This window comes from Panthera uncia, unplaced genomic scaffold (assembly GCF_023721935.1).
Source record: "Panthera uncia isolate 11264 unplaced genomic scaffold, Puncia_PCG_1.0 HiC_scaffold_76, whole genome shotgun sequence".
NCBI lineage: Eukaryota > Metazoa > Chordata > Mammalia > Carnivora > Felidae > Panthera > Panthera uncia.
In genome coordinates this window covers 1-26,554 of record NW_026059935.1, presented here as the reverse complement: position 1 = coordinate 26,554, position 26,554 = coordinate 1, and the positions used below count along the sequence as shown (strand labels likewise).

Below are 26,554 nucleotides of genomic sequence, written 5' to 3'. Positions count from 1 at the left end.
CATTAACTCTGCCAGCAGGTGGTGGGGCTGGGATTTGAACCCAGGCTGTCTGGCCCCCAGAGGTGTGCTCTTACCAGCCCTACCCTCCTGCCTCTCCCAGCAGCATAGTGGTTCAGGACGCAGGCCTGGGAGGTAGAGGAGCCCAGATTCTGCCCCTCACATACCTTGTGACCACGGATCAGTGACTTACTTCCTTAGCCTCTGTGGTCTCCTCTGTAAATAGAGTGGCAGGTGAACGCCAGCCTCGTGGGGAGGTACAGACCTGATGAGGTCCCACGGGGCGCGGGAGGCCTGAGGGAAGGCCCTGCGCCTCCAGCAGGGGCGAACCTGGAAAGCTCCCTGGGGTGGGAGTCCGGCCTGGCACCTTGGCTGGGCGGAAGCTGACCACCAAGCCCAGGTGACCCCTCCCCCATCTCACCCGCAGGTATCCTCGTGGCCCACTACCTGCAGAGCATCACGCCGTGTCTGGCCCTGGGTGGAGAGCTGGTCTACCACCGGCGGCCCGGGGAGGAAGGCACGGTCATGTCTCTAGCTGGGAAATACACACGTGAGCCTGGGGCCCGAGGGCAGGGGTCAGGGCCGGGGGCCAGGGGCCCGGGTCTGAGGGAGGAGAGAGGAGACGGGCCTGCCTTCCAAGCCCCCTTGGTGGTCCGCCCCACCCTCCACCCTGCTGTCTTACAGTGAACAACTGGTTGGCGACAGTGACGTTGGGCCAGGCGGGCATGCACGCGACGTACTACCACAAAGCCAGCGACCAGGTGAGCTGGTCCAGGGACCGGCTGCGAGGGCGCACTTTGCAGGTGCGGGCTGCCAGGGGCCCGCGTGCCCGGGAGTCCGTCCCGGGAGGCTGACTGTCTGCGTGTTGCCCTGGCCCCTCCAGCTGCAGGTGGGTGTGGAGTTCGAGGCCAGCACAAGGATGCAGGACACCAGTGTCTCCTTCGGGTACCAGCTGGACCTGCCCAAGGCCAACCTCCTCTTCAAAGGTACAGGCCTCAGTTTCCATACTTGGAAAACAGGTGACAGGTGACTGGGCCCGGGGCGGGTGTGTAGGCCAAAAGAGTTGGTGGAGGGCAGCGTGCTGGCACTTTGGGGAGGGGGCAGGGGAGGGGGCCTCCAAATTCCCTGGAGACTCTTGTTAAGCTGGTGGAGACCTGAGCTTGGCACTCCTGGTCCTCTTCTGTTTTCTCACAAGCGGGAGGCGACTCGGAGTGCATCGGGGCCACCCCGCTCCTCTGACGTGAGTGGGGACAGGTTCCCTCAGGTGCACGGTCACAGCCCCGTCCAGAGCCTCCTCCCGGGCTGACTCTGGTCCTGACGCTAAGTCTTAAGTCTTTCCCCTCGGATCTCAGTGGTTCTCAGGTTGGCGGGATGTGAAGACCACCCCGCAAAGCCGCTTCCTTCAGCCCCGGGCAGGGCTTTTCCGAGGCCCAGGGGTTTATTTGCCTCTGAAGCCTACCTTCTGTGCCTGCCCCTTGACCCCTCTCTCTGCAGTCAGCCTGCTCTCCCAGGCCGGGCTTGCGTTCCCACTGCGCTGCCCTCCGCTCCTGTGAGATGAGCGACTGGCCCTTCGCACGGTGTGGGGATGGCCCCACGCGCTTGCACACGCGTAGGGCTCAGTCTCTCGTTCAGCAGATGTGAGCACCTGCTCTGAGGCCAGCCTTTGTGCCAGGGTGCTGGGGACAGAGCGGTGGCCGGGCACCGTCCTCCCAAGGCTCACGGTTGGGGGTGGGGCAGAGGGCTGCCCGGAGTGGCGGGGGGAGCGTGGGACAGGACGACTAAGCCAGTTGTTCCTGGGCTTGGAGAACTTGGGGTTCGAGAAGAGGTCTCCGGGTGGTGGGAACAGTGTGGGCAGAGATCTAGAAGCCGGCAGTCCGGCTGGTGGTATCTGAGGTGGCCTGGAGCGCGACTCTTTGGGGACAGGATGGGAAGTTGGCTCTCAACCCAGCCGTCTACCTGCAGGCTCCATGGACAGCAACTGGATTGTGGGCGCCACGCTGGAGAAGAAGCTCCCGCCCCTGCCCCTGACGTTGGCCCTCGGGGCCTTCCTGAATCACCGAAAGAACAAGTTCCAGTGCGGCTTTGGCCTCACCATCGGCTGAGCCCCTGCTGGCCCCCCCGCCTTCCACCCTTCCTCCTTCAGATCCCACCTCCCCCTCCCCCTGCCATGGAGGGGAGACCTGAGCCCTCCTACCCCTCCCTTCCCTCCCTCCTCGGGGGCCAGGGGGGCAGCGGAAAGGAGGGGACCCATCACCCCAGCAGCTGAGGGGAGATTCTAGAACCACGGGCGCTTCAGGATTCGGAGCACCAGAGGCAGGGTGCCCATGGGCCTGGAGTCCCAGGAGGGATTCCAGAATCGAGGGGCACGCCAGATTCTGAGCACCAGGGGCAGAGGTGGCCAGACAACCTCAGGGAGGTGTTGGGGCGTCCCAGTCCCCCAAAGGGCCCTGGGCCCGGCCCTGAGGGGGCAGCGAGAAGAGGAGCTTCCCCATCCCCTGTCAGTCTGCCCCCGCCCACTTCCCCACCCATCCCTCAGTATAAATCATGTTTATAAGTTATGGAAGAACCGGGACATTTTACAGAAAAAAAAAAAAAAAAGCCAACAAAAAATATACATGAAAAAAAGTGGAATAGGAGGCCTCTGTTTTCCTCCGTGTAGCCCCTCTTGCCCAGTCCGCCCAGACGGACCTTACAGTGGCCAGCAGGGGGCGCCGTGGAGGCTGGAAGCCAGCGGACGGCGAGGGAGCCCCCGCCTGGCCTGAGATCACACATCCTCCCCGTGACTTGTGTGACTTCTGCCGGCACATCACAGGCCTTCCCTCCCCGGGAGGGCTCGCTCTTGTGGTCACTCACCCCGGCTTGGCCTGGCTAGAGTGGCCACAGAAGACCATGCCTGCCAGCTGAAGCCACAGGGACGATGTGTCCGTGCAGGGATTGGGGCACAAGCTGGGACTCCGCGGGCCCTTCGGCTTCCAAAAGGGGCAGAGGATGGTCGGAAGGTCAGCGCTTTCAGAAGCCACGCCAGGATTCCAGCACCTCGAGAGACTTGAGAAGCAATCAGCTGTGCCTGAGGGGATGAAGGGCTTCTGGGCCTCTGGAGAGAGGCCGGAGTCTGGCTCTGGCCTGGGCAGAGTCGTCTCCAGCATAGGTGGGGAGGAGGTGAGGTGTCCGTTTAATTACCCAGGTCTCCAGTAAACTCCCACCCCACACCTCTCCAGACGGGAACTGAAACCCGCCACACCACACACGGGCTTTGGGGAGGGAGACGGTTGAGCAGAGATGACCCCTCGTTACCCAGAGAAGCCACCCACTAGTTCCCTGCCGGCGCCTTCTGAGGCCAAAGCAAACAGGCCTGGGCCCGGCTGGCACTGGGGTCACCTTCCTGGGACCAGGCTTTTGGCCTCCCCCGACCTCCTAGAACCCCGTGTTCCACACACTCTCCAGGGACCGGGAGGGAAACCCAGCCCCTTTACCCTGTGGCTTCATCCACGTCCACTCAGCTTGGGGTTCTCTGTGAAACAGGATTCAAGAACAGGCTGCTGGGAAGGTGACCGAGCTCGCTGTGGGTCACCGCGACGAGCCCTGCTGTGTACCAGGAACTCTCCGTATTTCATGCATGCCGTGGCTTGTTGCATCAACAGACGACGGCGTGGGTGCAACTATTTCCCCTGGTTTTGTGGACCAAGAAGTAGGATGTTCAGAGAGGCTAGATCATTGGGCCAAGGTCAGACAGCTGGCAGCTGAGCGCGGGTTGAAGCCCAGGCCTTTTAGTTCCAGAGTCTGCGGTCCTAACCGGCAGCACAAATTCTTCCAGGAGCGAGTAGAGCGGGTGTAGGCGCTCCTGGGATCTACGAAGTTCGCGTCAGGGAGAAGGGCTGGATATTCATTCTGCACATGGAGAAGGGGGCTCAGAGAAGTGCCCATCTGTGCCCCAGATCACAAAGAAGGAGCTAAGATTAAAACCCGGGTTTCCCCTCTAAGAGCCTAGGCCTTAGGCAGATGGATTACCCTGCCCCACCCCTCTCATCCCATCTCTGTCCAGCCCCCTCCCCTCAGAGCCCAGGAATCCAAGCCCCCAGTCTTTTCCCTGACCCAGGATTTCCGCCCGAGCCCCCTCCCCAAATGTTATTCATTCAACCGCAGAAAGAGACAAGGACAGGGGGTGGGTGCTCCGGGAAGATGCTGCTCTTTCCCCTTTCGTGCCTAGCCCCCCAGAATGGAGGAGGGTGCCTGAGTTACTGGGTAAGATGTCACCTCGCTTCTCGGGGGCCGGGCGTCACAGAGCCTCCAACCCCCACCTCCTTCCCCCTGCCGGCTGTGTGAAGGGGTGGGGGGGACAGCCCACCTCGTGACTGGGGGCTGGCCCAGCCGCCCTGGCCCTGGAGGAGTGGGCGGGGCAGGGGGAGCCTTATAATTGGACGAGTCTGGGATCCCTGAGTCCTAGTCAGCCCCAGCGGAGGCAAAGGAGGAGGTTTCCCAGGAGCCGGTGAGAAACAGTTGAGGGACCAGCTCAAGGCTTCTGTGAGGGATGGGCGGGGGCTAGGTGACTGTCCTACGCCAGGGTCAGGACCGAAGCAGGGGACGGATCGAGGGGAGGAGCGGGCCCCAGGGGCATTCCGTCTTGGCTGGAAGGGGGGGGGGGGGGGGGGGGGGAAGCTGGACCTGTAGGAAGACCCAGATGAGACATATCAGGAGCCCACGAATTGTCACTATCATCTGTTGAGCACCTACTCGGTGCCGCCTCAGATCTCCATTACTTGGAGGAGCAGGGGTGGGGGTGAGGGCGGGGCGGGAGGCAGGGGTGGCGGTCAGGTAGCTAGAGCGCTCATCGGAGGACTTGCAAGTGAGCATTAAATTAGCTAATAGGTGGGAAATGACGTTTAGATGTGAAGTTGGGGCTTAGAATGTGAAGGCAGGACGAGGAATGCGAAGTTGGAACTTACAAACCAGAGTTGGGGCTCGGTGGAACTCGGGGCAGGGTGACTGGAATTTGAACCCCGGGAGAGAGGGATGGAATTTGGGCGGCAGAGGCCGACCTGGGGACGGGGAGATAGGAGGAGACAATGAGGGAGCCAAATAGACAATGGAGGGGCCGCTTGGTAAATGTTTGTGGTCGGATTAGGCTGATGCAGATACGGGGCGGGGCGACGGCGAGACTTGGAAGGCCCGGAACGGGTGGGGCGGGGCTCTGGGTGGGAGGGGTCCCCACTGGCTGCTGATTGACATTGCTCACCCGTACTGACCAATCGCAGGCTGGAAGATGAAGGTTCTGTGGGCGGCACTGCTGGTCGCACTCCTGGCAGGTATGGGGGCGGGGCCTGCTCAGGGTTCCCCGCCTCCTTCCCCTCCCATCCTCACGTGCACCCCCCCCCCCTTGCCCTCCTTCCATCCCTGGGTCCCTCCTTCTGCGGGTCTGTCTCCCCCTTGAGGGGAGGCCTCTCACATCCACTGGCTCTGTGGACCTGTTTTACTCTCTCTGGGCCCCGGTTTCCCCGTCCTTAAAATGGGAGTTCTAACTGCTCCTAATGCGTTGTTGTCAAGCACCAGATTAGTGTCAGCCGTGACTAGTTTTATTCCCCATCACCACCACACGGCCCCGCGTGGAGCAGGGGCCGCTTGCCAGCCGGTCAAACGCACTGGGCATCCTTCCACCGGCTCCCAGTGCCCCGTAAAGCAGCCCCGCGTTCGTGGAGCACCTACTGGGTACCGGGTGCCGCGTGCCTGGAGGGGGCAGAGCCGCCTGACTGCCCGTGAACTTGCTCTGCGCAGGATGTCGGGCCGATGTGGAGCCGGAGCCGCAGCTGGAGCGGGAGCTGGAGCCGGAGGCCCCGTGGCAGGCCAGCCAGCCCTGGGAGCAGGCCCTGGGCCGCTTCCGGGATTACCTGCGCTGGGTGCAGACGCTGTCTGACCAGGTGCAGGAGGAGGTGCTCAACACCCAGGTCACCCAGGAACTGACGTGAGTGCCCCTGACGCTCCTGGTGGGCCGTTCCTTCTGGACCCCCCAAGCCTCCCCCCCACCCCGGTCCGGGTCTCTTTGTGTCCCTGTCGCCAACCCTTCGGCGTCTCTGCTCACGTCTTGCTTCCTCTTTCCTCTCGGGGCTCCTGGCGCTCTGTCCTTCTCAGCTCCTCCCGCCTCTGGCCGCCCCTCCGTCAGGCTAGCTCAGTCTCTCGCACCGCCTCCCTCTCCATCTCCGCTCCCGTGTGTCTCTGTCCCCATCTTGCCCCCCCCCCGCCCCCCCCCTCGGTTTTCCTCCCTCCCCACGCACACGCTCCCGCCCTCTCGGCCCCCAGGGTGCTGATGGAGGAGACCATGAAGGAGGTGAAGGCCTACAGGGAGGAGCTGGAGGAGCAGCTGGGCCCCATGGCCTCGGAGACACAGGCCCGCGTGGCCAAGGAGCTGCAGGCGGCGCAGGCCCGGCTGGCCTCGGACATGGAGGACGTGCGCAACCGCCTGGCGCAGTACCGCAGCGAGGTGCAGGCCATGCTGGGCCAGAGCGCCGAGGAGCTGCGGGGGCGCCTCGCCTCGCACCTGCGCAAGCTGCGCAAGCGGCTGCTCCGCGACGCCGAGGACCTGCACAAGCGCCTGGCCGTGTACCGCGCCGGGGTGCGCGAGGGCGCCGAGCGCAGCGTCAGCTCCATCCGCGAGCGCTTCTGGCCGCTGGTGGAGCAGGCGCGCGCGCGCAACGCCAACGTGGCCGCCGTGGCCGCGCAGCCGCTGCGGGAGCGGGCCGAGGCCTTGGGCCAGCAGCTGCGCGGGCGGCTGGACGAGGTGCGCGAGCAGGTGGAGGAGATGCGGCTCAAGATGGAGGAGCAGGCCGACCAGATGCGCCAGCAGGCCGAGGCCTTCCAGGCCCGCCTCAAGAGCTGGTTCGAGCCCTTGGTGCAAGACATGCAGCGCCAGTGGGCCGGGCTGGTGGAGAAGTTGCAGGCGGCCGTGGGCACCAGCCCCACCACGGCGCCCGCGGAGAAACAGTGAGGGCCCCACTCCTGCCCCCCCCCCCCTCCCCCCCCCCCCCCCCGACTACAGGAGGCCCCGTCCCTGCCGCCCTCCTGGAAGGCCCCAGCTTAATAAAGATTCACCAAGCTCCACAGCAGCCGCTCGACCTCCGTGTGTCATTTCTCCCGGCTCCCGCCTCCGTTTCTCGCCCCGGCCACGCCGCTCTGCCCTGTCCCCTCTGCTCGTGTGTCTGCTTCTTTGTCTCTTCTCATCTCCGTGTTTGCTTCCTTCTGCCCCTTTCAGAGGCTCCCTTTTTCGCTGTCTCTGCTCAGCCCCGCTCGCTGTCTCTTCCGTACCTCTCTTTCCCTTCTGTCTCTGAGACATGGTTCTGGAACAGATCCCCCCTTCCCCGGGTTAAACCTTGCAGTCCCCTCTGACAAAGGGGGGAGGGGCAAGAAAAAAAGCCACCTTTCCGAGCCTGGCTTGCTCCGAAGCTTCATAGTACCTGCTTCCTGGAGTTGTGACCTCAAAGGCCCCGGGACCACTGCCATTATGATTGAGCCTTTACTGTTATCACGATCTCCTTTTTCTTTCTTTCTTTCTTTTTTTTTAATGTTTATTTATTTTTGAGAGAGAGAGAGCACGCGCACAAGCAGGGAAGGGGCAGAAAGAGAGAGAGGGAGACACAGAATCCAAAGCAGGCTACGGGCTCTGAGCTGTCAGCCCAGAGCCCCACGCAGGGCTCGAACCCACGAACTGCGATGCGAGATCATGACCTGAGCCGAAGTCAGACGCTCAACCGACTGAGCCACCCAGGTGCCCCTAGGATTTTTTTTTTAAACATTTATTTATTTTTGAGACAGAGACAGAGCACGAACGGGGGAGGGCCAGAGAGAGAGGGAGACACAGAATCTGAAACAGGCTCCAGGCTCTGAGCTGTCAGCACAGAGCCCGACGGGGGGGCTCGAACTCACGGACCGAGAGATCATGACCTGAGCCGAAGTCGGACGCTCAACCGACTGAGCCACCCAGGTGCCCCTAGGATTTTAAATAATCCCTAGACCCAGCGCAGGGCTCGAACTCACAAACCATGAAATGACCTGAGCCAAGATCAAGAATCAGACTCTTAATCCACTGTGCCCCGCAGGCACCCCTTAACTTTTTTTTTGTTTTAAGTTTATTTATTTGAGAGAGAGAGAGGGGGAAAGAGACAATCCCGAGCTGGCTCCGTGCTGACAGTGCAGACCCCGACGGGGGGCTCAATCTCACCATGGTGAGATCATGACCTGAGCCGAAATCAAAGAGTCAGACGCTCAACCTACTGAGCCACCCAGGCGCCCCTGTTGCTCCCCGGTTTCACCTAATTCTGCCTCCTGCCCTCTCCTGGCCTCCTGGCCTGTCCAGGCTGAGAAGCCTCATTCTTCTGGCTTCCTGTTTTCCTCCACCTCTATCTTTTATCTCTTCCTCCTCCAGTTTCTTCCCACCCCCCACCCCTGCCGCCTGTTTCTTGTTTCCCTTCTCCCTCCATCTGGGGTGTGTCCTCTCCACCATTCTGTCGTACTTGGGCCCCTCGTTCCCTCTGGGTCAGCAGGTCTCTTCATCTGAGCTGTGTGCCTGCCCCCTGCCCGCATCCGCCTCCCTTCTGTCCCCCGGCTGCGCTGCTGACTTCTCATCTATCTCAACAAGCTTACTGGGTGCCGGTCCCAGCTCGAGAGAGAAGGAAGCTGCCCATCCCGCCCACCCTCACGAGGGTCTGCCCTGCCCGGTAGAGTCCTGGAGTCCGCGGTGGGGAGCAGGTGGGAGTGGACACTCAGAGCAGTGAGGACTGGAGCCTGGAGCCCCTGCTGCTGGCGTTCTCTCCCCACCCCCTCAATTCCCAGACGAGGGGAGCAGGGTTCCCAGCCCAGGGGACAGGCCAGGACTTGAGCTTGGTAACTCCCGGGCCCAGCCTGCTGGTGCACACTCTTCGCTCCTGGCTTTTGCCAGCTGCCCCCAGCGCCCTTGGGGAGGCAGGCTCTCCTCCCCACCCCCCCCAGATGACTCACCCCAGGCTTGGTGAGGAGGAGAGGGGTCAGTGGGCTCAGAGGCAGGGGACCTAGTCCCAGCCAAGCGTGCTGATTCACGGTATGCCCTGGAGCTGGGGCCAAGCCCTCTGAACCACAGATGTCAATGCGGGGGCTGGCATCAGCCATGTTCTTCCCCTCGAAGAGCTGAATCTTGAATTCTCATGGACGAAGAGAGCAGTCAGGTCTAGAGGTAGCACAGGGACTAAAGAAGTTTGGGGGAACAGAGGCTGGCAGGGGGTGCTGTGGGGGCGGAGGCTGATCCCCACAGAGATCCAGGGCGACACCCAGGAGTCCGGAAAGGGGAGGGACAAGGAAACACCCCGCCGCCCCCCTTAGCCCCTTGCTGAGCCATTGAATGTGCTTGGCTGTGCCTCGGTTTCCCCATCTGTAAACGGAAGGCCCTGAGCTGGGTTGAGGATGGGACTTGGAAAAGCAAAGCTGGTGTTCTGTTCCGGTGGGATGGGGAAGGAAGGGAAGCAGACCCTTGGGTGGATGTCTGGAGAATGCTAGGCTCACAGGGGAAGCAGATGTCTGGGGAGACAGCTGGGGGGGCTGACAGGGACTGGAGGCACTGAGCCGGCCAGGGGGTTGTCGCAATCCTGCCAGGGTCATGTCTGTGCATCCCTTTCACAACCGTCCCCCCGCCACCCCCAAGCTGACACGTGGTTGTGGGGGCACAAGGCCAACCAACCTCGAGTCTGAGGCCAGGGCCGCCCTCCCCACAGCTGCCAGGGATCACTGGCGGTCAAAGGCAGCCAGGGGAAGGGGGTGGGGGAAACACTGGACTCCAGCCCTGAGGGACGGATGTGGTGGGAGGGGAGGCGAGGGGGGGAGTGCTTCGTGCCAGGAGGGGCCCGAGGGGGTGAGTCAGGGCAGATGGAGTGTTTACCAGGGGGCGGGGAGGGCTGGGGGGGGGGGGGGGGGGGTCGGCAGAGGGAAAGGAGGGGTCTGGGGGAATGGATGGAAGCACACACACTGGGATCCTTGAAGCTGAAGCTTTGCAGTTTAGACTGGCTGAAAAGACCCCCTCCCAGAAGAGATTGGGGGCTGTGGGACTAAGACCCCAGGACACATCCACGGAAGTCCGGGATGCTCCCGGATGCAGGGAGATGGGGGGGAGGGGGGGGGGGCTTGAGGGCTAGTCTGAAAGAAAGACTGCAGGTGGCATGGGAGCATGGGAGTAGGAATGTGGGGGCAGACTGGGTGACCCCAGTTGCTGGCGCTGAAGGGACTTGCTGAGAAGGGAGGGGCGGTGGCAGAGGAGGAGGCCTGGGGAGTTACAGCAAATGGAGTTACAGAGTGACTGAGTGACTGAGACAAGCCCTGAGGCCTGAAGAAAGGTGTTACCCCAGAAGAGAAACCCCAGAGGGAAGATGGCTTGGGGGGCGGGGGGTGGAGACTATAGGCAGTCCCCTGTTGTGGGGCTGAGATCCACCAACCGTCAGGGAGATTCGGAGGTGCAGGTGCTTAACAGCAAGAGGCGTTGTCCCTAAGGGGTGTGCCTAGGCCGCACCTGCCCCGCGGGCCACCAGCAGCCAGGGGCAGAAGAGGAAAAGGTAGGTGGGCACATGACGGGATAGGAGGCTGAAGGGGAGGGATTAAGCTTCCCCGCCCCCTCCGCCTCCCCCTCCCCAGCCCGATAAAGGCCTGGGCCGGGCCGGGACCTCCCATCCCCTCGTTGCTGTGGCTCCACGGATCCAGGTTGGTGCTCAGTGCCCGGGAGGGATGCCCTTCGAAGAGCACTACAAAGGGGGTGGAAGGAACTTCGGGGAGGGAGGAGGGGTGTCACCGATCACTCCCACCCCTGCTTCTGCTTCCAGAGCGCCCCTTCGGTCCAGCCATGAGGCTCATCCTGTGGCTCCCGGTTTTGGTGGTGGTTCTGTTGATGGTTATGGAAGGTAAAAGTGGGATAGGAGAATCTGGGAGTTTGAGATTCGGAAGCCCGAAGTTGGACACGGGCCTGGGGCCCAAACTTAGAGGTCCCTTGGGAGCGCAGCGGCCCGTTCGGTGCCCTGGTTTTCCTATGTCTCACCGACACCCCCACACCCGACCCCTGCAAAGATGGGTGAGGGCTCTCTGAGGGGCGGTCAGGCGTCGGGCAAGTCTGTCCGGGAAGCCCTAGCAACCGATGATGTATGCGCTCGCCCCTCCACGATTGGTTGTCCCGCGTTTACAGTCTGGAAAGGGGCGGGGGAGGAGGCTGTGCTGAGAGTAAGCGAATACCCAGCCAGCAGCTTGAGCTCCATCTGGTCGCGTTAGTACCCGCCCCCCCCCCCCCCCCGCACCCCACTCCGTTCCTTCCGATTCTAGCACCACGACCTCCAAGAATCACTTTCAAGTACAGTAGCTCCTCTCTCATCTCTGGTATCCCATCCTAAGGGCTCCCAATACTGAAATTTTTGTACCCCTGCCTATCTCTGGACAGGTCCAGCCCCGGCCCAGGGGGCCCCAGATGTCGCCAGCACCTTCAGGAACATCCCCAATTCGCTGAAGGAGTTTGGTAACAACCTGAAGGACACCTTCGAGAGCATTCCTGAGGCGACCCGGTTAGGAATCTTCCCAGGGCTTGGGAGGGCTGGGTCTGTCGATTAGCAGAGTGGGGAAACTGAGGCTTGGAGCGGCTGACAGCTTCCCTCGTGGTCACAGCTGGCTCACAGAGTGCTCAGATGTGGGGGGACAGGTTGCCGACTCCCATCTAGACCACACTGTAGAAATGGTGCTGCGTGGTGGTGTTAAGACCAAGCTTGAGGGGCGCCTGGGTGGCGCAGTCGGTTGGGCGTCCGACTTCAACCAGGTCACTATCTCGCGGTCCGTGAGTTCGAGCCCCGCGTCAGGCTCTGGGCTGATGGCTCGGAGCCTGGAGCCTGTTTCCGATTCTGTGTCTCCCTCTCTCTCTGCCCCTCCCCCGTTCATGCTCTGTCTCTCTCTGTCCCAAAAATAAATAAAAAACGTTGAAAAAAAAATTAAAAAAAAAAAAAAAAAAGACCAAGCTTGGGAATCAGTCGGACCTGGGTCCACAGGCCAGCCAAGACACTACTCTCAGTGTGATCTCGGGAGTAGATCTTGAGCCTTTTTCCAAGAATTTAAAATGGAGGGGATTTGCGTAGTGCGTGGCACATTGTAAATGCTCAATACACCGTTTAACCAACACTGACTCCATCCGGTGACTTAGAGAATCATTCATTCAGGAACAAATAGTTATTGGGCTAAGTGTCCAGGACTGTTCCAATGTGGGGAATAATCGTGGTGAATAAGATAAAGTCCCAGCCCACAGGGAACAGACTGTAAAACCAGTGAATTTCCAGGAGATTAGCCCAAACAGAGCTAAGCACCGAGATGACATCAAACAGGGTAGGCTTACAGACAACCAGAGACTGGGGAGGGGCTTTTGTAGATTTGGTTATTGGGTCCCCCCTTTTTTTTTTAATTTTTTAATGTTTTTTAATTTATTTTTGAGACAGAGACAGAGCACGAGCAGGGGAGGGGCAGAGAGAGAAGGAGACACAGAATCTGAAGCAGGCTCCAGGCTCCAAGCTGTCAGCACAGAGCCCGATGTGGGGCTCGAACCCACAGACTGTGAGATCATGACCTGAGCCAAAGTCAGACCCGAACTGACTGAGCCACCCAGGCGCCCCTATTGGGTCCCCTTTGAAGTGGAGACACTTTATTTTTTTAAGTAAGCGCGATGCCCAACATGGGGCTTGAACTCATGACCCCGAGATCAGGAAATCAAGAGTCGAATGCTCCACTGACTGGAGCCAGCCAGGTGCTCCTTTTTCAGATCTCCATGTAAAGTCTTAGTGCTAGGGCGCCTGGGTGGCTCAGTCGGTTGAGTGTCCCACATCAGCTCAGGCCATGACCTCACGGTTGGTGAGTTCAAGCCCCGCGGCGGACCCTGGGCTCACAGCTCAGATCCTGGATCCTGCTTCAGGCTCTGTCTCTTTGCCTCTCCCCTACTCAACTTTTGTTTCTTTCTCTCAAATATAAATAAACATTAAAAAAAAAAAAAAAGTAAAGTGTTACCGCTTCATGGGGCACTTGGCTGTCTTACTTAAAAAAAAAAAAAAAAAAGAGAGAGATCTGAATGATTAGGAAAATCCAGCCAGGCCTAGAAACATGGGAACAATGTTCCCCTGTGACTACAAAGGCCCTGAGCCAGGAAGACACGTACATAATCAAGGAGAGACTGGCATTCCAGGCAAGGGGAACATCCTGGGCAAAGATAAGGAGGCTCTGAAGAGTGTCCTTGAATAAGTAAGGAGAAGAAAGCTAGGAAAGAGTGTGCTCCGTAGCAAGAGACAGCAAGCCTTGACAGCTAGGCCAGGGTGAAGCGTTCTGACTTCAAAGGGCTCTGATCCATCTGGAAAACTGAAACCCCGACCTTGGGCCACCCACCCCAAGGCTCTGCCCAGTCTCACAGATGTGGGAGCTATGCTGTTTCTTTGGGGGAAGGAGGAGATAGGGAGTCAGGTAAGGGGCAGGATTGGGGCTTCCTGAGGGGAGAAGAAACACAATGACCTCTCTTGCTCTCCCTCTCTCCCCTACAGGAAATTGATGACCTCCTTTGCTGAGAGGCTCAAAAATTTCAGAATTCCCCTGCTCTGAATACCAAGAGAGCTGCCTCTGTCCTCTGGGCTGTGCCCCAGGAGGGGGCTCCGAAATTTCCCATACCCCGGCTCTCGGCAGGAGGACTTTGTGATGTCCATATAGACCCCCACCCTCCAATAAAAATACCGTAGAGAATTCTGAGTGCTTCCTTGCTGGGAGGCAGAAGGCTATGGGACAGGGTAGGGGTTGCGCCTTTTGGGGAGAGAGGCTAGGATTCACATGTATGGAGCAATTCTCTACTTGTCCTGTGCTGAGGACTTTGAACTTCACGATCCCAAAAGAATCCTCATGAGTACCTTGGGGATCTGGGCCCTGTTAATTCCATGAGGGCATTGAAACCCAGAGGGGTGGGCGCCTGGGTGGCTCAGTCGGTTAAGCGTCCGACTGCGGCTCTGGTCATGATCTCATGGTTTGTGAGTTCGAGCCCCCAATCCTGCTATCTGCTGTCGGCACAGAGCCTGTTCAGATTTTCTGTCCCCCCTCTCTCTCTGCCCCTCCTCCGCTTGTGCTCGCTCTCTCTCTCTCTCTTTCTCTCTCTCAAAAATAAATAAACATTAGGAAAAAAAAAAGTTATGAAGCGCAGAGAGGTGAAGTCACTTGTCAGGAAGGTGAGAGCTGGGTTGGACCCCAACCTGAGGCTACTGCTCTGCCATAGTCTTCCCTGACTGGGCTGCCCAAAACGAGGGACCCCAGGTTGGTTCATCACCATGCACACAAGAGGTGTTTATTACACTTAAAATGGGAAATAGAGAGGGATGTGGAAGGGAGCAAGGGGAGGACATAGGCTAGAGCCCTGAAAAAGATCAACACAATCCACACCCTCCAAGGAAACTTTGATGCCCCCTCCTCCAGGAAGCCCTCCTTAACCCCCACGCTGGATCAAGCATCTCCATCCCAGTCCTGCCCACTCTGGGTCATCACTGTCTGGTGATGGGTCTGTCTCCCCTGCTGGACTGTATGCCCCATCACTGCTGTCCCCAGGCATAGTTCAGCACAGGACTGGGCCTGGTACATGGGTTCCATAATACTTGGTGGCATAATTATTCTCAATCTGGAAAAAAAAAAAAAAAAAAAACCTAAACAAGAAAAAACTGAGGCACAGAAGTCTAAAGTCAATTATGTGATGTTACACAGCCACAAATGGGTAGAGCTGGGATTTGAATGTCGCCTGGGGGGTGGGGGGCAGTCCCAGGACCACATTCTTACTTCACTTTCCCTGTTCCTGAGTCACCCTGCCAGACTCACCGGCTACAACCACACCCACACCCACTCACACACACACACACACACACACACACACACCTGGCACCCACTCACTCACACACACACACACACACACACACCTGGCTGTGGGCCCTATTTGCTCATCCCCAGCATATTAAAGCACACCCACATCCCTCTCCAGGCTGAGCTGTCAGCACAGAGCCCGACGCGGGGCTGGAACCCACAAACCGCGAGATCATGACCTGAGCCGAAGCCGGACACTCAACCTACTGAGCCACCCAGGCGCCCCGGAGCCAATTTATTTTTTAAGCATTTTCCTGAAAACCGCCACCCCACCCCATCCCCAACCCCCAACCCCCAATCCCTGCCCCCCACCCCCCCCAGAGCTCTCAGGTTAGAAAGGCACAGGGACAGAGAAGACGGACAGCAAGCAGTTCATGGAGTGAGTGGCCCCTCCGCTTTTGAAGAGAGGCTCAGACTCAGGGGCAATTAGATGACAGCCACCAAAGACAGCAGTCTGCTTCCGGTCACCTGGCCGAAAGCAGAAGATTGGAAAATGCCAGGTGCCGGTGAGGATATGGGTACCAAGAAGAAGCACATTCTTGGGGCGCCCGGGTGGCTCAGTCGCTTAAGAGTCTGATTCGGCTCAGGTCATGATCTCACAGTTCGTGAGTTTCAGCCCCGCGTCGGGCTCTGTGCAGACAGCTCAGAGCCTGGTGCCTGCTTCGGATTCTGTGTCTCCCTCTCTCTCTGCCCCTCCCCCGCTTGAGCTCTGTTTCTCTCTCTCTCTCTCTCTCTCTCTCTCTCAAAAATAAATAAACATTAAAAAATAAAAAAATTTAAAAAACCCAGCACACTCTCTTCAGGAGTGTGGACTGGATCACTCTTATGAAGAGCATCCTGGAAGTTTCTAGTGACGTTAAGTATTTGGGTGCCCCGCGTCCCAGCGGTCCCCAATCTGGCACCGTGCGGGGACCAGAGAAACATCTGGGAAGATGGATGAGGACGTTCACTACAGAAGCAGCCTAGCAGTCCATCACCTGCGGTGGGGGGGGGGGGGTGAAAAAATAAAACGTGGAACCCCATGCAGCCACAGAAAGAACCAGCTAGATGTTCAGGAAACCGTTTGGAGAGATGTAACAGTATAGCGCTGAGTGGAAAAGAAACAGAACATGCATAGGGTGGTGTCATTGACGTAAAATTCGAACACACACACGTGGAACGGCCTTGTGTGTTTGACCTCTTTTATGTCTGAGGACAACTCCAAGCACGTCCGGGGATGCTCATGGAGGATGGAGGACAGGACAGAGGATGGAGAACAAAGGTGGGAGATAGGGGCGCCTGGCTGGCTCAGTATGTGAAACTTGTGACTCTTGATCTCAAGGTTGTGAGTTCAAGCCCCATACTGGGTATAAAGATGACTTAAAAATAAAATCTAAAAAAAAAAAAAAAAAAAAAAAGTGGGGGGGGGGGGGCGCCCAAGTGGCTCAGTCAGTCAACAGTCTGACTTTGGCTCAGATCATAATCTTGCAGTCAGTGAGTTCAAGCCCCACGTCGGGCTCTGTGCTGATAGCTCGGAGCCTGGAGCCTGCTTCCGATTCTGTGTCTCCCTCTCTCTCTCTCTCTCTCTCTCTGCTCCTCAGCTGCTCATGCTGTCTCTCTCAAAGTAAATAAACATTAAAAAAAATTTTTTAGGGGCACTTGGGTGGGTCAGTCAGTTGGGCATCCGACTTCGGCTCAGGTCGCGATCTCACAATTCATGAGTTCGAGCCCCGCGTCGGGCTCTGTGCTGACAGTTCGGAGCCTGGAGCCTGCTTCGGAGTCTGTGTCTCCTTCTCTCTCTGCCCCTCCCCTGCTCATGCACTCTCTCTCTCAGAAATAAACATTTGAACATTTTTTCCCCACCTTTTTTTTTTTTAAAGGTGGGAAACACATATAACCCTCTGTACTTAATGCACCATTTCCCCCTGCCCTAATCAGCCCTCCAAGCTCCTTATACTCTCTTCCCACTCAGAAGCCAGAGGGATCCTGTTAGAACACAAGTCACATCACACCCTTCCTCCACTCAGAACCCTCTCACCACCCTCAGAGGAAAACTCAAAAGATCTTATGAGAGTCTGTCAGCCTTTCACTACCTGGCCAGGTCACCCCTACGGCTTTTTCCCCTCCCTTGTGTGCAACTTCTCAGCCTCATCCAACACACTGAGCAGGCTCCTACCCCAGGGCCTTTGCACTTGCTGCCCACCCTGCCTGGAACGTTCTTCCCGCAGATGTCCAGCTATCTGCCTGGCTCACTCCTCTTCTTCTTCAGGTGTCTGTTCAACAGCCGTGTCCCCGTTGTGGTCCCCCCAGACTGCTCTCCCACCGCCCTGCTACCTCCTTATCTGCCTGTCTTTCCAGTATTTGCCACCCTCTAATATATGTCTCTTTGGTTACTTGTTTACTGCCTGTGTCTCCCACTGCTGGAAGTCAAGTTCACAGAGGCGGTCTTGTCTCCTGCAGTGCCTCCCGAGTGCCCAGGACAGTACCTGGAGCACAGTGAGAGCCCCAACAATGCTTCTCCTTCTCCTTCTCCTTCTTCTTTTTACTTTATTTATTTTGAGAGAGAGAACAGGGGATGGGCCAAGAGAGGGGAAGAGACAGAATTCCAAGCAGGCTCTGTGCTGTCAGTGCAGAACCTGACATGGGGCTCAAACTCATGAACCATGAGATCATGACCTGGGCCGAAACCAAGAGCCAGACGCTTAACAGACTGAGCCACCCAGGCGCCCTTCATTCATTCTAATTTTAAGATTTTCTTTTTACCTTTTATTTTTTTTCACGAGGGAAGGACCCGGAGCAGGCTCTGTGCTGACAGCAGAGAGCCCGATGCGGGGCTTGAACTCACCAACCGCAAGAACGTGACCTGAGCAGAAACGGGCCGCTCAACTGATTGAAGCCACTCAGGCGCCCCTCTTGTTACACTTTGTATTTAGAGCCAATATGTTTGTTCTCAGGTTTACAAACTTAACCTTCAGGACCTCAGAGAGCAAATAGCCCTGATCACACCAAAACAAAAAACAAACAACAAGAACAACAAAAAACACCCAGAGAGCCCCAAGCATGTGTGTAGGAGCATTCACACTCCACACTCCGGGGGGGGGGGGGGGGCGGTGGCGGGGGGGGGGGGCGGAGGTGGCCCACCCAGCGGGCAGGGCAAGGATGGGGGACTCCAGTGGGCACCTGGCTTGGGGTAGCTAGTCCGGGAGGGCTCCCTGGAGGAGGCGACACAGCACCTGCAACCCAGAAGACAATCCGGAAGTAGCGAGAACCGGGGAACAGCGTGAGAAGCCGCACAACTTTCGTCCCCATGTATGTTCGCCAGGAGCCACGTGAATGAAAAACTGGGTCCAAAAGCGAATGAGCAGGGCCATTTTGGAGAACAGTTTGGCGGTTCCTCAAAGCGTGCAACAGAGCTCCCGGGGATCCCATTACTGGGCGTCTATCCACCCAGGGGAACCGCACACAGGTTCACGCAAAAACGTACGCGCGGATGGTCACGGCAGTGGTGTTTCCACTGGAACACCCCAAATGCCCACCAACTGAGAAACGGATAAGCAAATCCACATGGCGTGTGTAGATGTGTATCCGTGCGGTGAATATTATTCTGCCAGAAAAAGGAAGGAAGCGCTGTCACACACCACGCAAAAGACCACGTAGTGTACGTAGTGTACGTTTCCCTTCCCAGGATGCCCGCGATAGGGAAACCCACAGAAACAGAAGTTCCGTCATCAGTCGTTGCCCCCTGCTGGGCCGGGGGGGAGGGGGGCGGGAGAAGGCAATGGAAGTGACCCTAATGGGCTAATGGGAATGGAAGTTTCCTTTCGGGGTGATGAAAATGTTCTGGAATCGGAGGGCGGTGATGGTTGCACAACTCGGCAAACGTACTAGAAAACATCGAATCGCACCCTTGAAGAGGGCGAGTTTTACGGTTTGCGAATATCCCCCCGTTTTTAAAAATTAACGAAAGGAGAATTTCCCGGACGGAAGGCAGAAAGAAGAGATAGCGGAGAGGGGACGTTTCAACCTCTTTTCTGCCCCGGGCTTCCCTGCCAGAACCCAGAACCCGGAGGCACAGAGGAAGGAGGTGAGCACTTAGGAGTGCTGGAAGGGAGGCGGGTTAGGGGATTGAGGAGGGAGGGGATGGGGTCTGGACTGGGGGAGAGTGATTTTGGGGTCTGGGGGTCTCTTGGACACGTTACTGCAGGCTCAGAGGTGCCCTCTGCCCTGTGGGCTCACGGGGCCTGACACTCCCAAACCCGCTCCCTCTTGTGACCTCGGTCTCTGCGCCCATCACCCCACTCCCAGTTGTTATTGAGCTGACTCTGAGGTCCGCCCTGAACGACCTTCAGCCTGTTCCTGTCCCCAGGATGGACAAACATTGCAAACAGCAAACAGCCCACACTGACCTTGGACCTGGGGCAGGGGTCAGAGACCTCCCCCAGACCCATCCTGCTGCCAGCCCTGCTCCAACCACCCTCTTGGCCTCCGGGACTCAGGTGGGGGAGGTGCGTCAGGGCATGTCCTGGCTTGGCTAGATCTGAGAGAGCCGGGTTCAAATGCACCCCTTGCTGTTCGAGGAGCCATTGGTAAGTGGACTCCCCTCCCACGCCCCCAAGCCTCAGTTTCCTCATCTGTAAAATGGGAACGATAGAGGTGCCCACCTCAGAGCTCTGTTGTGTTACATCAACGAGTTAAGGTGCCAAAGCCCTGCTGTGGCCCCTGGTGCCTAGCGTGTGCTCAGAAAAACACAGGCTTAATCAACAGCCACTGACCTTGACCGAGCACCTCTGGTGCCTCTCGTGGTAATTTACATAAACGGTCTCCTCTACTCTCTGGGATAGGTAGTCCATGATTCCCAGTCGTGGATGAAGCAACCGGCCCAGAGAGGTTAAGCAACTCGCACCGGGTCACACAGCAGGGAGGATGAGGAGCAAGGCTCTGAACCCCCACCCCATGCTTCTTGTAACACAAGACATGGTGAGTTTTTCTTTTTTCCTTTTTTCTCATGGTCAAATACCTCACATACAATTTACCATTTTAGCCATTTTAGGGGTACATTAAGTTGCACCCTCCATCCCTGGAACTTTCTCAACATCCCAAACAGAAATTCAAGGAGGTGTGTGTGTGTGTTTTAATGTTTATTTCTGTATTTATTTTGAGAGAGAGAGAGCACAAGTCAGGGAGGAGGAGGGGAGAGAGAGAGAGAGAGAGAGAGAGAGAGAGAGAGAGAGAGAATCCCCAGCAGGCTCCGCACTGTCAGCAGCACAGAGCCCCAGGTGGGGCTCGAACCCGCGAGCTGTGAGATCACGACCTGAGCGGAACTGGGGAGTCGGACCGAGCCGCCCACGCGCCCGTCCCGGAGGTTTTATTTTGTGATTCTGTTAGTGAGGAACTGCTGGGCACATTCGTTGTGCACCTGCTGCGTGCCAGAGCCCGTTCTGCTGGAAGCCGCTGGGTCAGGACCAAGCTGTACAGTGTCGCCCCTTATCTGTGGGGGATGCACTCCAAGACCCCCAGTGGACACTTGAAACCACAGACAGTGAGTGCCAAGCCCTAGATACACTGATTTTTCCTATCGGGGCACCCCTATGGTGCAGTTTAACTTTTAAAATCAGACAGTAAGAGATGAACAACAACACTAATGATAAAGAAAAACAATTACAGGGGCGCCTGGGTGGCTCAGTCGGTCGAGCGTCGGACTTCGGCTCAGGTCACGATCTCACGGTTCGTGGGTTCGAGCCCCCTGTCGGGCTCTGGGCTGACAGCTCAGAGCCTGGAGCCTGCTTCGGGTTCTGGGTCTCCCCCTCTCTCTGCCCCTCCCCTGCTCATGCTCTGTCTCTCTCTGTCTCAAAAATAAATAGAAAAATTAAAAAAAAGAAAGAAAAAGAAAAGAAAAACAAATAATACACCGTAATAAAAGTTATGTGAGCGTGGTCTCTCTCTCCCCCATATCTTATCGTACTGCGCTCACCCTTCTTGTGATGATGTGAGAGGATAGGATGTCCACGTGATGAGATGAAGTGATGGCAATGACATAGACACTGTGACACAGTATTAGGTGATTATTGACCTGCTGGCACATTGTCAGGTCATCTGCTTCCAAACCTTAGTTGACCTTGGGTCACTGACAGTGTGCATAAAGGTGAGGCGGGGGTGGGGTGGGGGTGGGCTACTGTCTACTTGTTCGGGTTGTGGCCAAGCGGTGGGGGGGGGGTGGTTGTCAGATTCACCGCATAAAAATATAGCCTCCCCGGGGGCGTCTGGGTAGCTCAGTCAGTTAAGCAACCAACTCCTGGTTTCGGCTCAGGTCACGATCTTGCAGTTCGTGAGATCGAGCCCCACATCGGGCTTTGTGATGATAGAGCAGAGCCTGTGGGATTCTCTCTCTCTCTCTCTCTCTCTCTCCCTCTCTCTGCCACTCCCCTGCATACATGCTCTCTCCCTCTCCCTCTCAAAATAAATAAACCTTAAAAAAATGTTTTAAAAAAAGGACAGGCTCCTGGTTAGATTTGAATTTCAGATAAGTAACAAATAATTTCTAGTATAATTCCCCAATATTGCATGGGACATACTTATATCAAAAGAATAACTTATTGGGGCGCCTGGGTGGCGCAGTCGGTTAAGCGTCCGACTTCAGCCAGGTCACGATCTCACGGTCCGTGAGTTCGAGCCCCGCGTCAGGTTCTGGGCTGATGGCTCGGAGCCTGGAGCCTGTTTCCGATTCTGTGTCTCCCTCTCTCTCTGCCCCTCCCCCGTTCATGCTTTGTCTCTCTCTGTCTCAAAAATAAATAAAAAACGTTGAAAAAAAAAATTATAAAAAAAAAAAAAAGAATAACTTATTATTTATCTGAATTCACATGGGCATCCTATATTTTACTCGGCAACCCTGGACCAAAGAATCCAGTCCATGGCCCCCTGGCCAGGCTGTGTGCCCTGAGTTATGGCTGGGTCCTCCGAGAGATAAAGGCTCATTTCCTTTCTTCGTTCCTTCCTTTCTCTCTCCTCCTTCTCTCTCTTCTTTCTTTCTTTCTATGTCTTCTTTCCTTCTCTCTTTCCTTTCTGTCTTTCTTTCTTACTTTTGCTCATTTTCTTTCTGCCTAGTATTGGGCCTGAACCTGACATTGACAACCTCCTACTATGTGCACCTGGAACTTTCTCTCACAGAGCCTCACGCAGCCTTCACACGGACTCTAGGAGGCAGGCGCTTCTTACCATCCCCATTTTACAGATGAAAACAGTGAGGCCCAGAGAAGATCTGGGAATTGCCCAGATCATACGGGGAGAGTGTGTCTGGCCTAGAGCCCAGTGCCCAAGGGTCTTCAATATGAAAGAAGTAATCATAAACAGCCATGGTCCGTGAGCACCTCCGTTGCCGGGCTCCTTGTTAAGACCTCTCCTTGCAGCATTTCATTCCATTAAAGCCCTGCCTGGAGTATGGACTGTGGGCCCATTTTTCAGAGCAGGAAACTGAGGCCAGAAAGAGGGGCCAGCTCATGAGGTGGAGCCAGGATTTGAACACCAGTCAGCGTCAGAGGCCAAAGAGCCGGCTGTCTTCCCCGGTCAGGCCAAAGTGCTGGGAGGGGAGGAAGGAGGGAGGCCAGCAGGGGCGGGTGAGGCCTCTGCTTGTCACTGTCACCTGGGCCCCTCTCTCTGAAGTCCCTGCCAAGGGGCGTGGGGAGGCAGCCAGGGGAGGGCTCTGCTCTGCGTAGTCTCCCCCTCCCCCAGCCTGGAGAGCTGAGCGCAGAGGAACAGAGGAGCAGAGCCCCCAGAAATGTTGGTTCCTGGACGCAGGCCCCAGGCCCTGCCCTCCCTCTGCTTCTGCATTCTGGTCTTGGCCTGTGTCGTGGGTGAGGAAGGAAGGGATGGGCGGGCGCGGGGACCCTGCAGTCGTGCAAGGTGTGAGTGTGACGGTCCGGACGGCACGCAGGTTTGTAGACGCGCGCGCGGGCCTGGAGCTCGCGGGCTTTGTCGTACGCACGCAGATGTGTGTGCGTGTCCGGGCGAACGTGTCCACGGGGGCCGTGCGCGAGGGGTGTCCTTGGGGCTGGTACAAACGACAGTGGGAAATGTGTGTGTGTGCACGTGTGTCTTTACGGGGTATTTATGCCAAGGATTTGAGCGCGTGGACGCTGTGAGGGTGTCTGTAGGCGCTGGCATGCGAGCGTGCCTCGGCTTTGCACGCGCATTTAAAATGGTAACACTTAACGTAGTGCCTCCAATGTGCAAGGGGCCATTCCTAGTGCCTTATGCGTGTTCGGTGTTAGCGCCAAGTCCTCCCAGGAATCCTGGCCTTATCCCATTCTGCAGAAGGGGAAACTGAGTTTTGAAGATGTGCACCGTTGGCTTGAGCACACTGCTGGGCCCATGGGTGCCTCTGCGCATGCGTGCGCCTGTGCGCCCCGTGTGACGCCTGGGATCTGTAGGTGAGGCTTCGCCCGGGGGGGCGTGATCGCCGCGCAGGGAGGTGTGTGCAAGGACGTAAAGTGCCCTCCGAGGCACGACCCCGGCCCCGGGGAGGAACGCACGACGCAGCCCTGCCAACCTCCTTCCCTAGGGCTGGAAAGTCTTCTGAGCTCTCCCTCCACTGCACGCGGAGGTGGTTAGGACAGCGTGGCGGGGGGCGGGGGGGGGGGGGTCACAGGAGAACCGAGGGGGCAGCAAGATCGGGCAGTAAAGGAGGCCTCGAGAGGGGGACAGGAGTCAAAGAGGTGGGGCTGCAAACCGAGGGGGGAAAGCCACAGGCAGACAGAGGGGTGACAGGAGGGGCCGTGGGCACGGAGGGGGACAAGGAATCGGACGGATGGCTCAAAGGGGGACAAGTGATCAAAGGGACAGAAAAGGTGAAGACCAGGAGTGATGTCAAGGGGTCCCCCTTGGGCCACCGGGAGCGATAGTGACGGCGAGCATGGAGGGGAAGGGAGGAGGAAGGATTCTTGGGTCCCAGCCCACCCATGTTACCCTCCGGTCCCACCTAGCATGCCAGCAAGAAGTGCCTGCAGCAACCCCGAGTTTGCCGCCGGAGCTGGTGGATAGTCCTTGGAGCCTGATGAAGGACAAGGTGAAGACATTGGTGACCAGGACCAGAGAGAAGTGGCGGTGGTTCTGGTGAGTGTGTGCAGCAGGGCTTGGGGGCTGGATTCCTGGGCCTGAGGGAGGAGGGGCTGGGGGCCTGGACTCCTGGGTCTGAGGGGGGGCGAGGCTGAGAGTCTAGACCCCTGGGTCAGCGGGAGAACCCGGGTCAGAGAGGGGAAGAGGGCAGGGCCCGCACTCTTGGGCTCTGAGTGGGGTAAGGCCCGAGGGAGGGGGGATGAAGGGGGCGGAAGTCTTGGGAGTTGCCGGGGTCTCACGGTTTTGTCCCTCCTCTGCAGGGGACCCGAGGCCTTCCAGGGCTTTGTGCAGGCCTACTATGAAGACCACCTGAAGCATCTGAGGCTCCGCACCCAGGCCTGGCTCCGCAGCTCCAGGGACAGCCTCCTGAACAAGGCCCACAGCCTGTGCCCCCAGCTTCTGTGCAGGGACGGAGACAAGAATTAAGGTGTTTACAGCCTCCACAATAAAGAAATGCTTCTCTGTGTCCCTGTCTTAATCCGTCCCCAGCGTGACCACCCCCAGCAGTTAACGAGTAGAGGAAGGGACACCTGGCAAGGGAGGGACAGTGAGGGGGGCCCCGAGGGCAAAGAGTCGGGGGGGGATGATCCCTTCCCCCAGCCCTGAGACCCACCACTGTGGGAATGTGGGGGGGGCAGGAGACATCGGGCAACTCAGTTTGGGATGGAAGGTGAAGGCTGGAGTGCAGGCGGGGTCAGGAGGTCCCCACAGAGACCCCTATGCCTTTGCTTCCTATGTGGGGGAAACCCCAGACCCCTTTTCTGGTCGAACCCCAAGGACCCCCAACCTCTCCACAGCACCCACCTGGCCCCCTGTATCTCCCGGGAGAGAACCTTGCGGGGGGTGGGGGGGGGGGGCTCCCTCTGGCTTGACCTCGGGGATGATGTCACTGCCCTCTCTGCCCCACCCCACCCCCTCAGCGGTCCTGTTGGCTAGGACTTTGGCCTAGGGGACAAGGTGGGGGTGGTGGCTGTGGAGGGGAGGTGGGTCCCAAGAGCTATAAAGACCTTCTCTGCACGCGTGGAGTCGGTGAGGACAGCCTGCCAGAGTCGGGTAAGAGAGGGCCCGAAATGGAAAAATGGAAAAGGGGAAGGGTCAGCGGGGAGGGGGCCGAGGTGATTAAATCAGAAACCGCAAGAGTCACGACATTCGTTGGATTCCTCCGTTGGGATCACGGAATTTAGAATCCTAGACTGTTTCCCCCTGCTGATGTCCCTCGGGGTCTGACCTCCACCTTATCTCCAAATCGCAAATGACAACAGGGCCTGGGAACCGTGTGCCTCAGAGCCGAGAGCCTCTGTCATAGGGTTGGGGTGAAGACAGATGGAATTTCATGTAGAACAGGGCCCCAGGGCATCCAAAACATACTCATCCAGTGGTGGGTTCTTTTTTTTATTAAAAAAAAAAAAATTGTTTTACATTTTTTTAAATGTTTATTTATTTTCGCGAGAAAGAGACAGAGTGTGCAGGGGGGAGGGACGGGGGGGGGTGGAACACAGAATCCGAAGCAGGTTCCAGGCTCCGAGCTGTCAGCACAGAGCCCGACACGGGGCTCCAACTCGAGATCATGACCTAGGTCGAAGTCGGACGCCCAACGGACGGACAGAGCCACCTAGGCACCCCCAGTGGTGGGTTCTTAACTGAGCCTGGGACCCTGCAGACTGGGTCTCGGCATAAATGTCACCCTCTGCTGAGGCTTTCCCAGGCTCTGTGACACACCCTCCCCCCTCCAGAGTACTCCCCACCATACGACCCGCCGGTGTATTTTACTCAGTTAATATTGTCGATCGTGTATCTCTCTCACAATGGCTTCGTAGACAGGCAGGGCTGTTGCTGTGTTCACAGCTGGGCCCCAGAACTGTGTTCGGTACACAGTAGGTGCTTCCTGAGTGAATGAGGGGATGTTAGAATTAAGGTGTTAAGATCAGGAGCAGAATCATAAAATGTTAGACGATGAGCCCCAAGCCAATGCATTAGCACCCGGAACTCAGCTGGGGAGGTGGAGGGGCAGGGAAGCCAGCCTCTCCCCCTGGAGTTTCCGGGGGGGGGGGGACCCTAGGACTAGACGTCACCAGGGACCCTGTCCCACAGCCTCCTCAGTGTTCCAGGTCTTCTGACGCCATGGGCACCCGATGCCTCCTGGTTCTGCTTCTTGTCCTTCTGGTATTGAAATGCGGTGAGTGTGGTCGGCAGGGGGCGGAGGGTGTGTGAGGGGGATGGGATGACCCCCCAAGCATCTTCCCAGCCCAGTTCTCGCCTGGCCCTACCCCTGTCCCCCTCCTTCCCTGCCTCATTCTCCCCTGCTGCTGGTTCCTCAGCTCTCCTAAGACACCCTCCCTCTGCAGAGGTCCAGGGGGACGACATGGCCCGGCAAGATGAAGCCACGGGCCCCACCCTGCTGTCCCAGATGCAGGAATCACTCTACGGCTACTGGGGCTCGGCCAAAGCAGCCGCCCAGGACCTATACGAGAAGACATATCTGACCGCTATGGGGGAGAAAAACAGGTATCCCCAAGCCCCCCCCCCCCCCCCCCCCCAGGGGAACCAGGAGTCTGGGCCCCGAGCTCTGTCG

The 26,554-nt window shown here is 57.8% G+C and overlaps 4 protein-coding genes across 4 annotated transcripts; all 4 read left to right on the top strand.

Annotated features, from left to right (window-relative positions):
• Positions 1-234: 234 nt before the first annotated feature.
• Positions 235-2,426, top strand: LOC125918420 (mitochondrial import receptor subunit TOM40 homolog). Its single transcript, XM_049624415.1, has 4 exons — positions 235-547; positions 682-758; positions 881-983; positions 1,960-2,426. Exons 1-4 carry the CDS (start codon positions 523-525, stop codon positions 2,097-2,099), a joined length of 345 nt encoding a protein of 114 aa, XP_049480372.1. The 5' UTR covers positions 235-522; the 3' UTR covers positions 2,100-2,426.
• Positions 2,427-4,384: 1,958 nt separating this feature from the next.
• LOC125918419 (apolipoprotein E) lies at positions 4,385-6,981 on the top strand. Its single transcript, XM_049624414.1, has 4 exons — positions 4,385-4,483; positions 5,250-5,300; positions 5,767-5,953; positions 6,289-6,981. Exons 2-4 carry the CDS (start codon positions 5,258-5,260, stop codon positions 6,971-6,973), a joined length of 915 nt encoding a protein of 304 aa, XP_049480371.1. The 5' UTR covers positions 4,385-4,483; positions 5,250-5,257; the 3' UTR covers positions 6,974-6,981.
• A 3,697-nt stretch (positions 6,982-10,678) lies between these two features.
• LOC125918417 (apolipoprotein C-I) lies at positions 10,679-13,743 on the top strand. The gene is made up of 4 exons (XM_049624412.1): positions 10,679-10,701; positions 10,821-10,898; positions 11,426-11,546; positions 13,548-13,743. Exons 2-4 carry the CDS (start codon positions 10,841-10,843, stop codon positions 13,603-13,605), a joined length of 237 nt encoding a protein of 78 aa, XP_049480369.1. The 5' UTR covers positions 10,679-10,701; positions 10,821-10,840; the 3' UTR covers positions 13,606-13,743.
• Positions 13,744-22,612: 8,869 nt separating this feature from the next.
• Positions 22,613-24,449, top strand: LOC125918418 (apolipoprotein C-IV). The gene is made up of 3 exons (XM_049624413.1): positions 22,613-22,721; positions 23,850-23,979; positions 24,243-24,449. Exons 1-3 carry the CDS (start codon positions 22,646-22,648, stop codon positions 24,406-24,408), a joined length of 372 nt encoding a protein of 123 aa, XP_049480370.1. The 5' UTR covers positions 22,613-22,645; the 3' UTR covers positions 24,409-24,449.
• Positions 24,450-26,554: the final 2,105 nt, after the last annotated feature.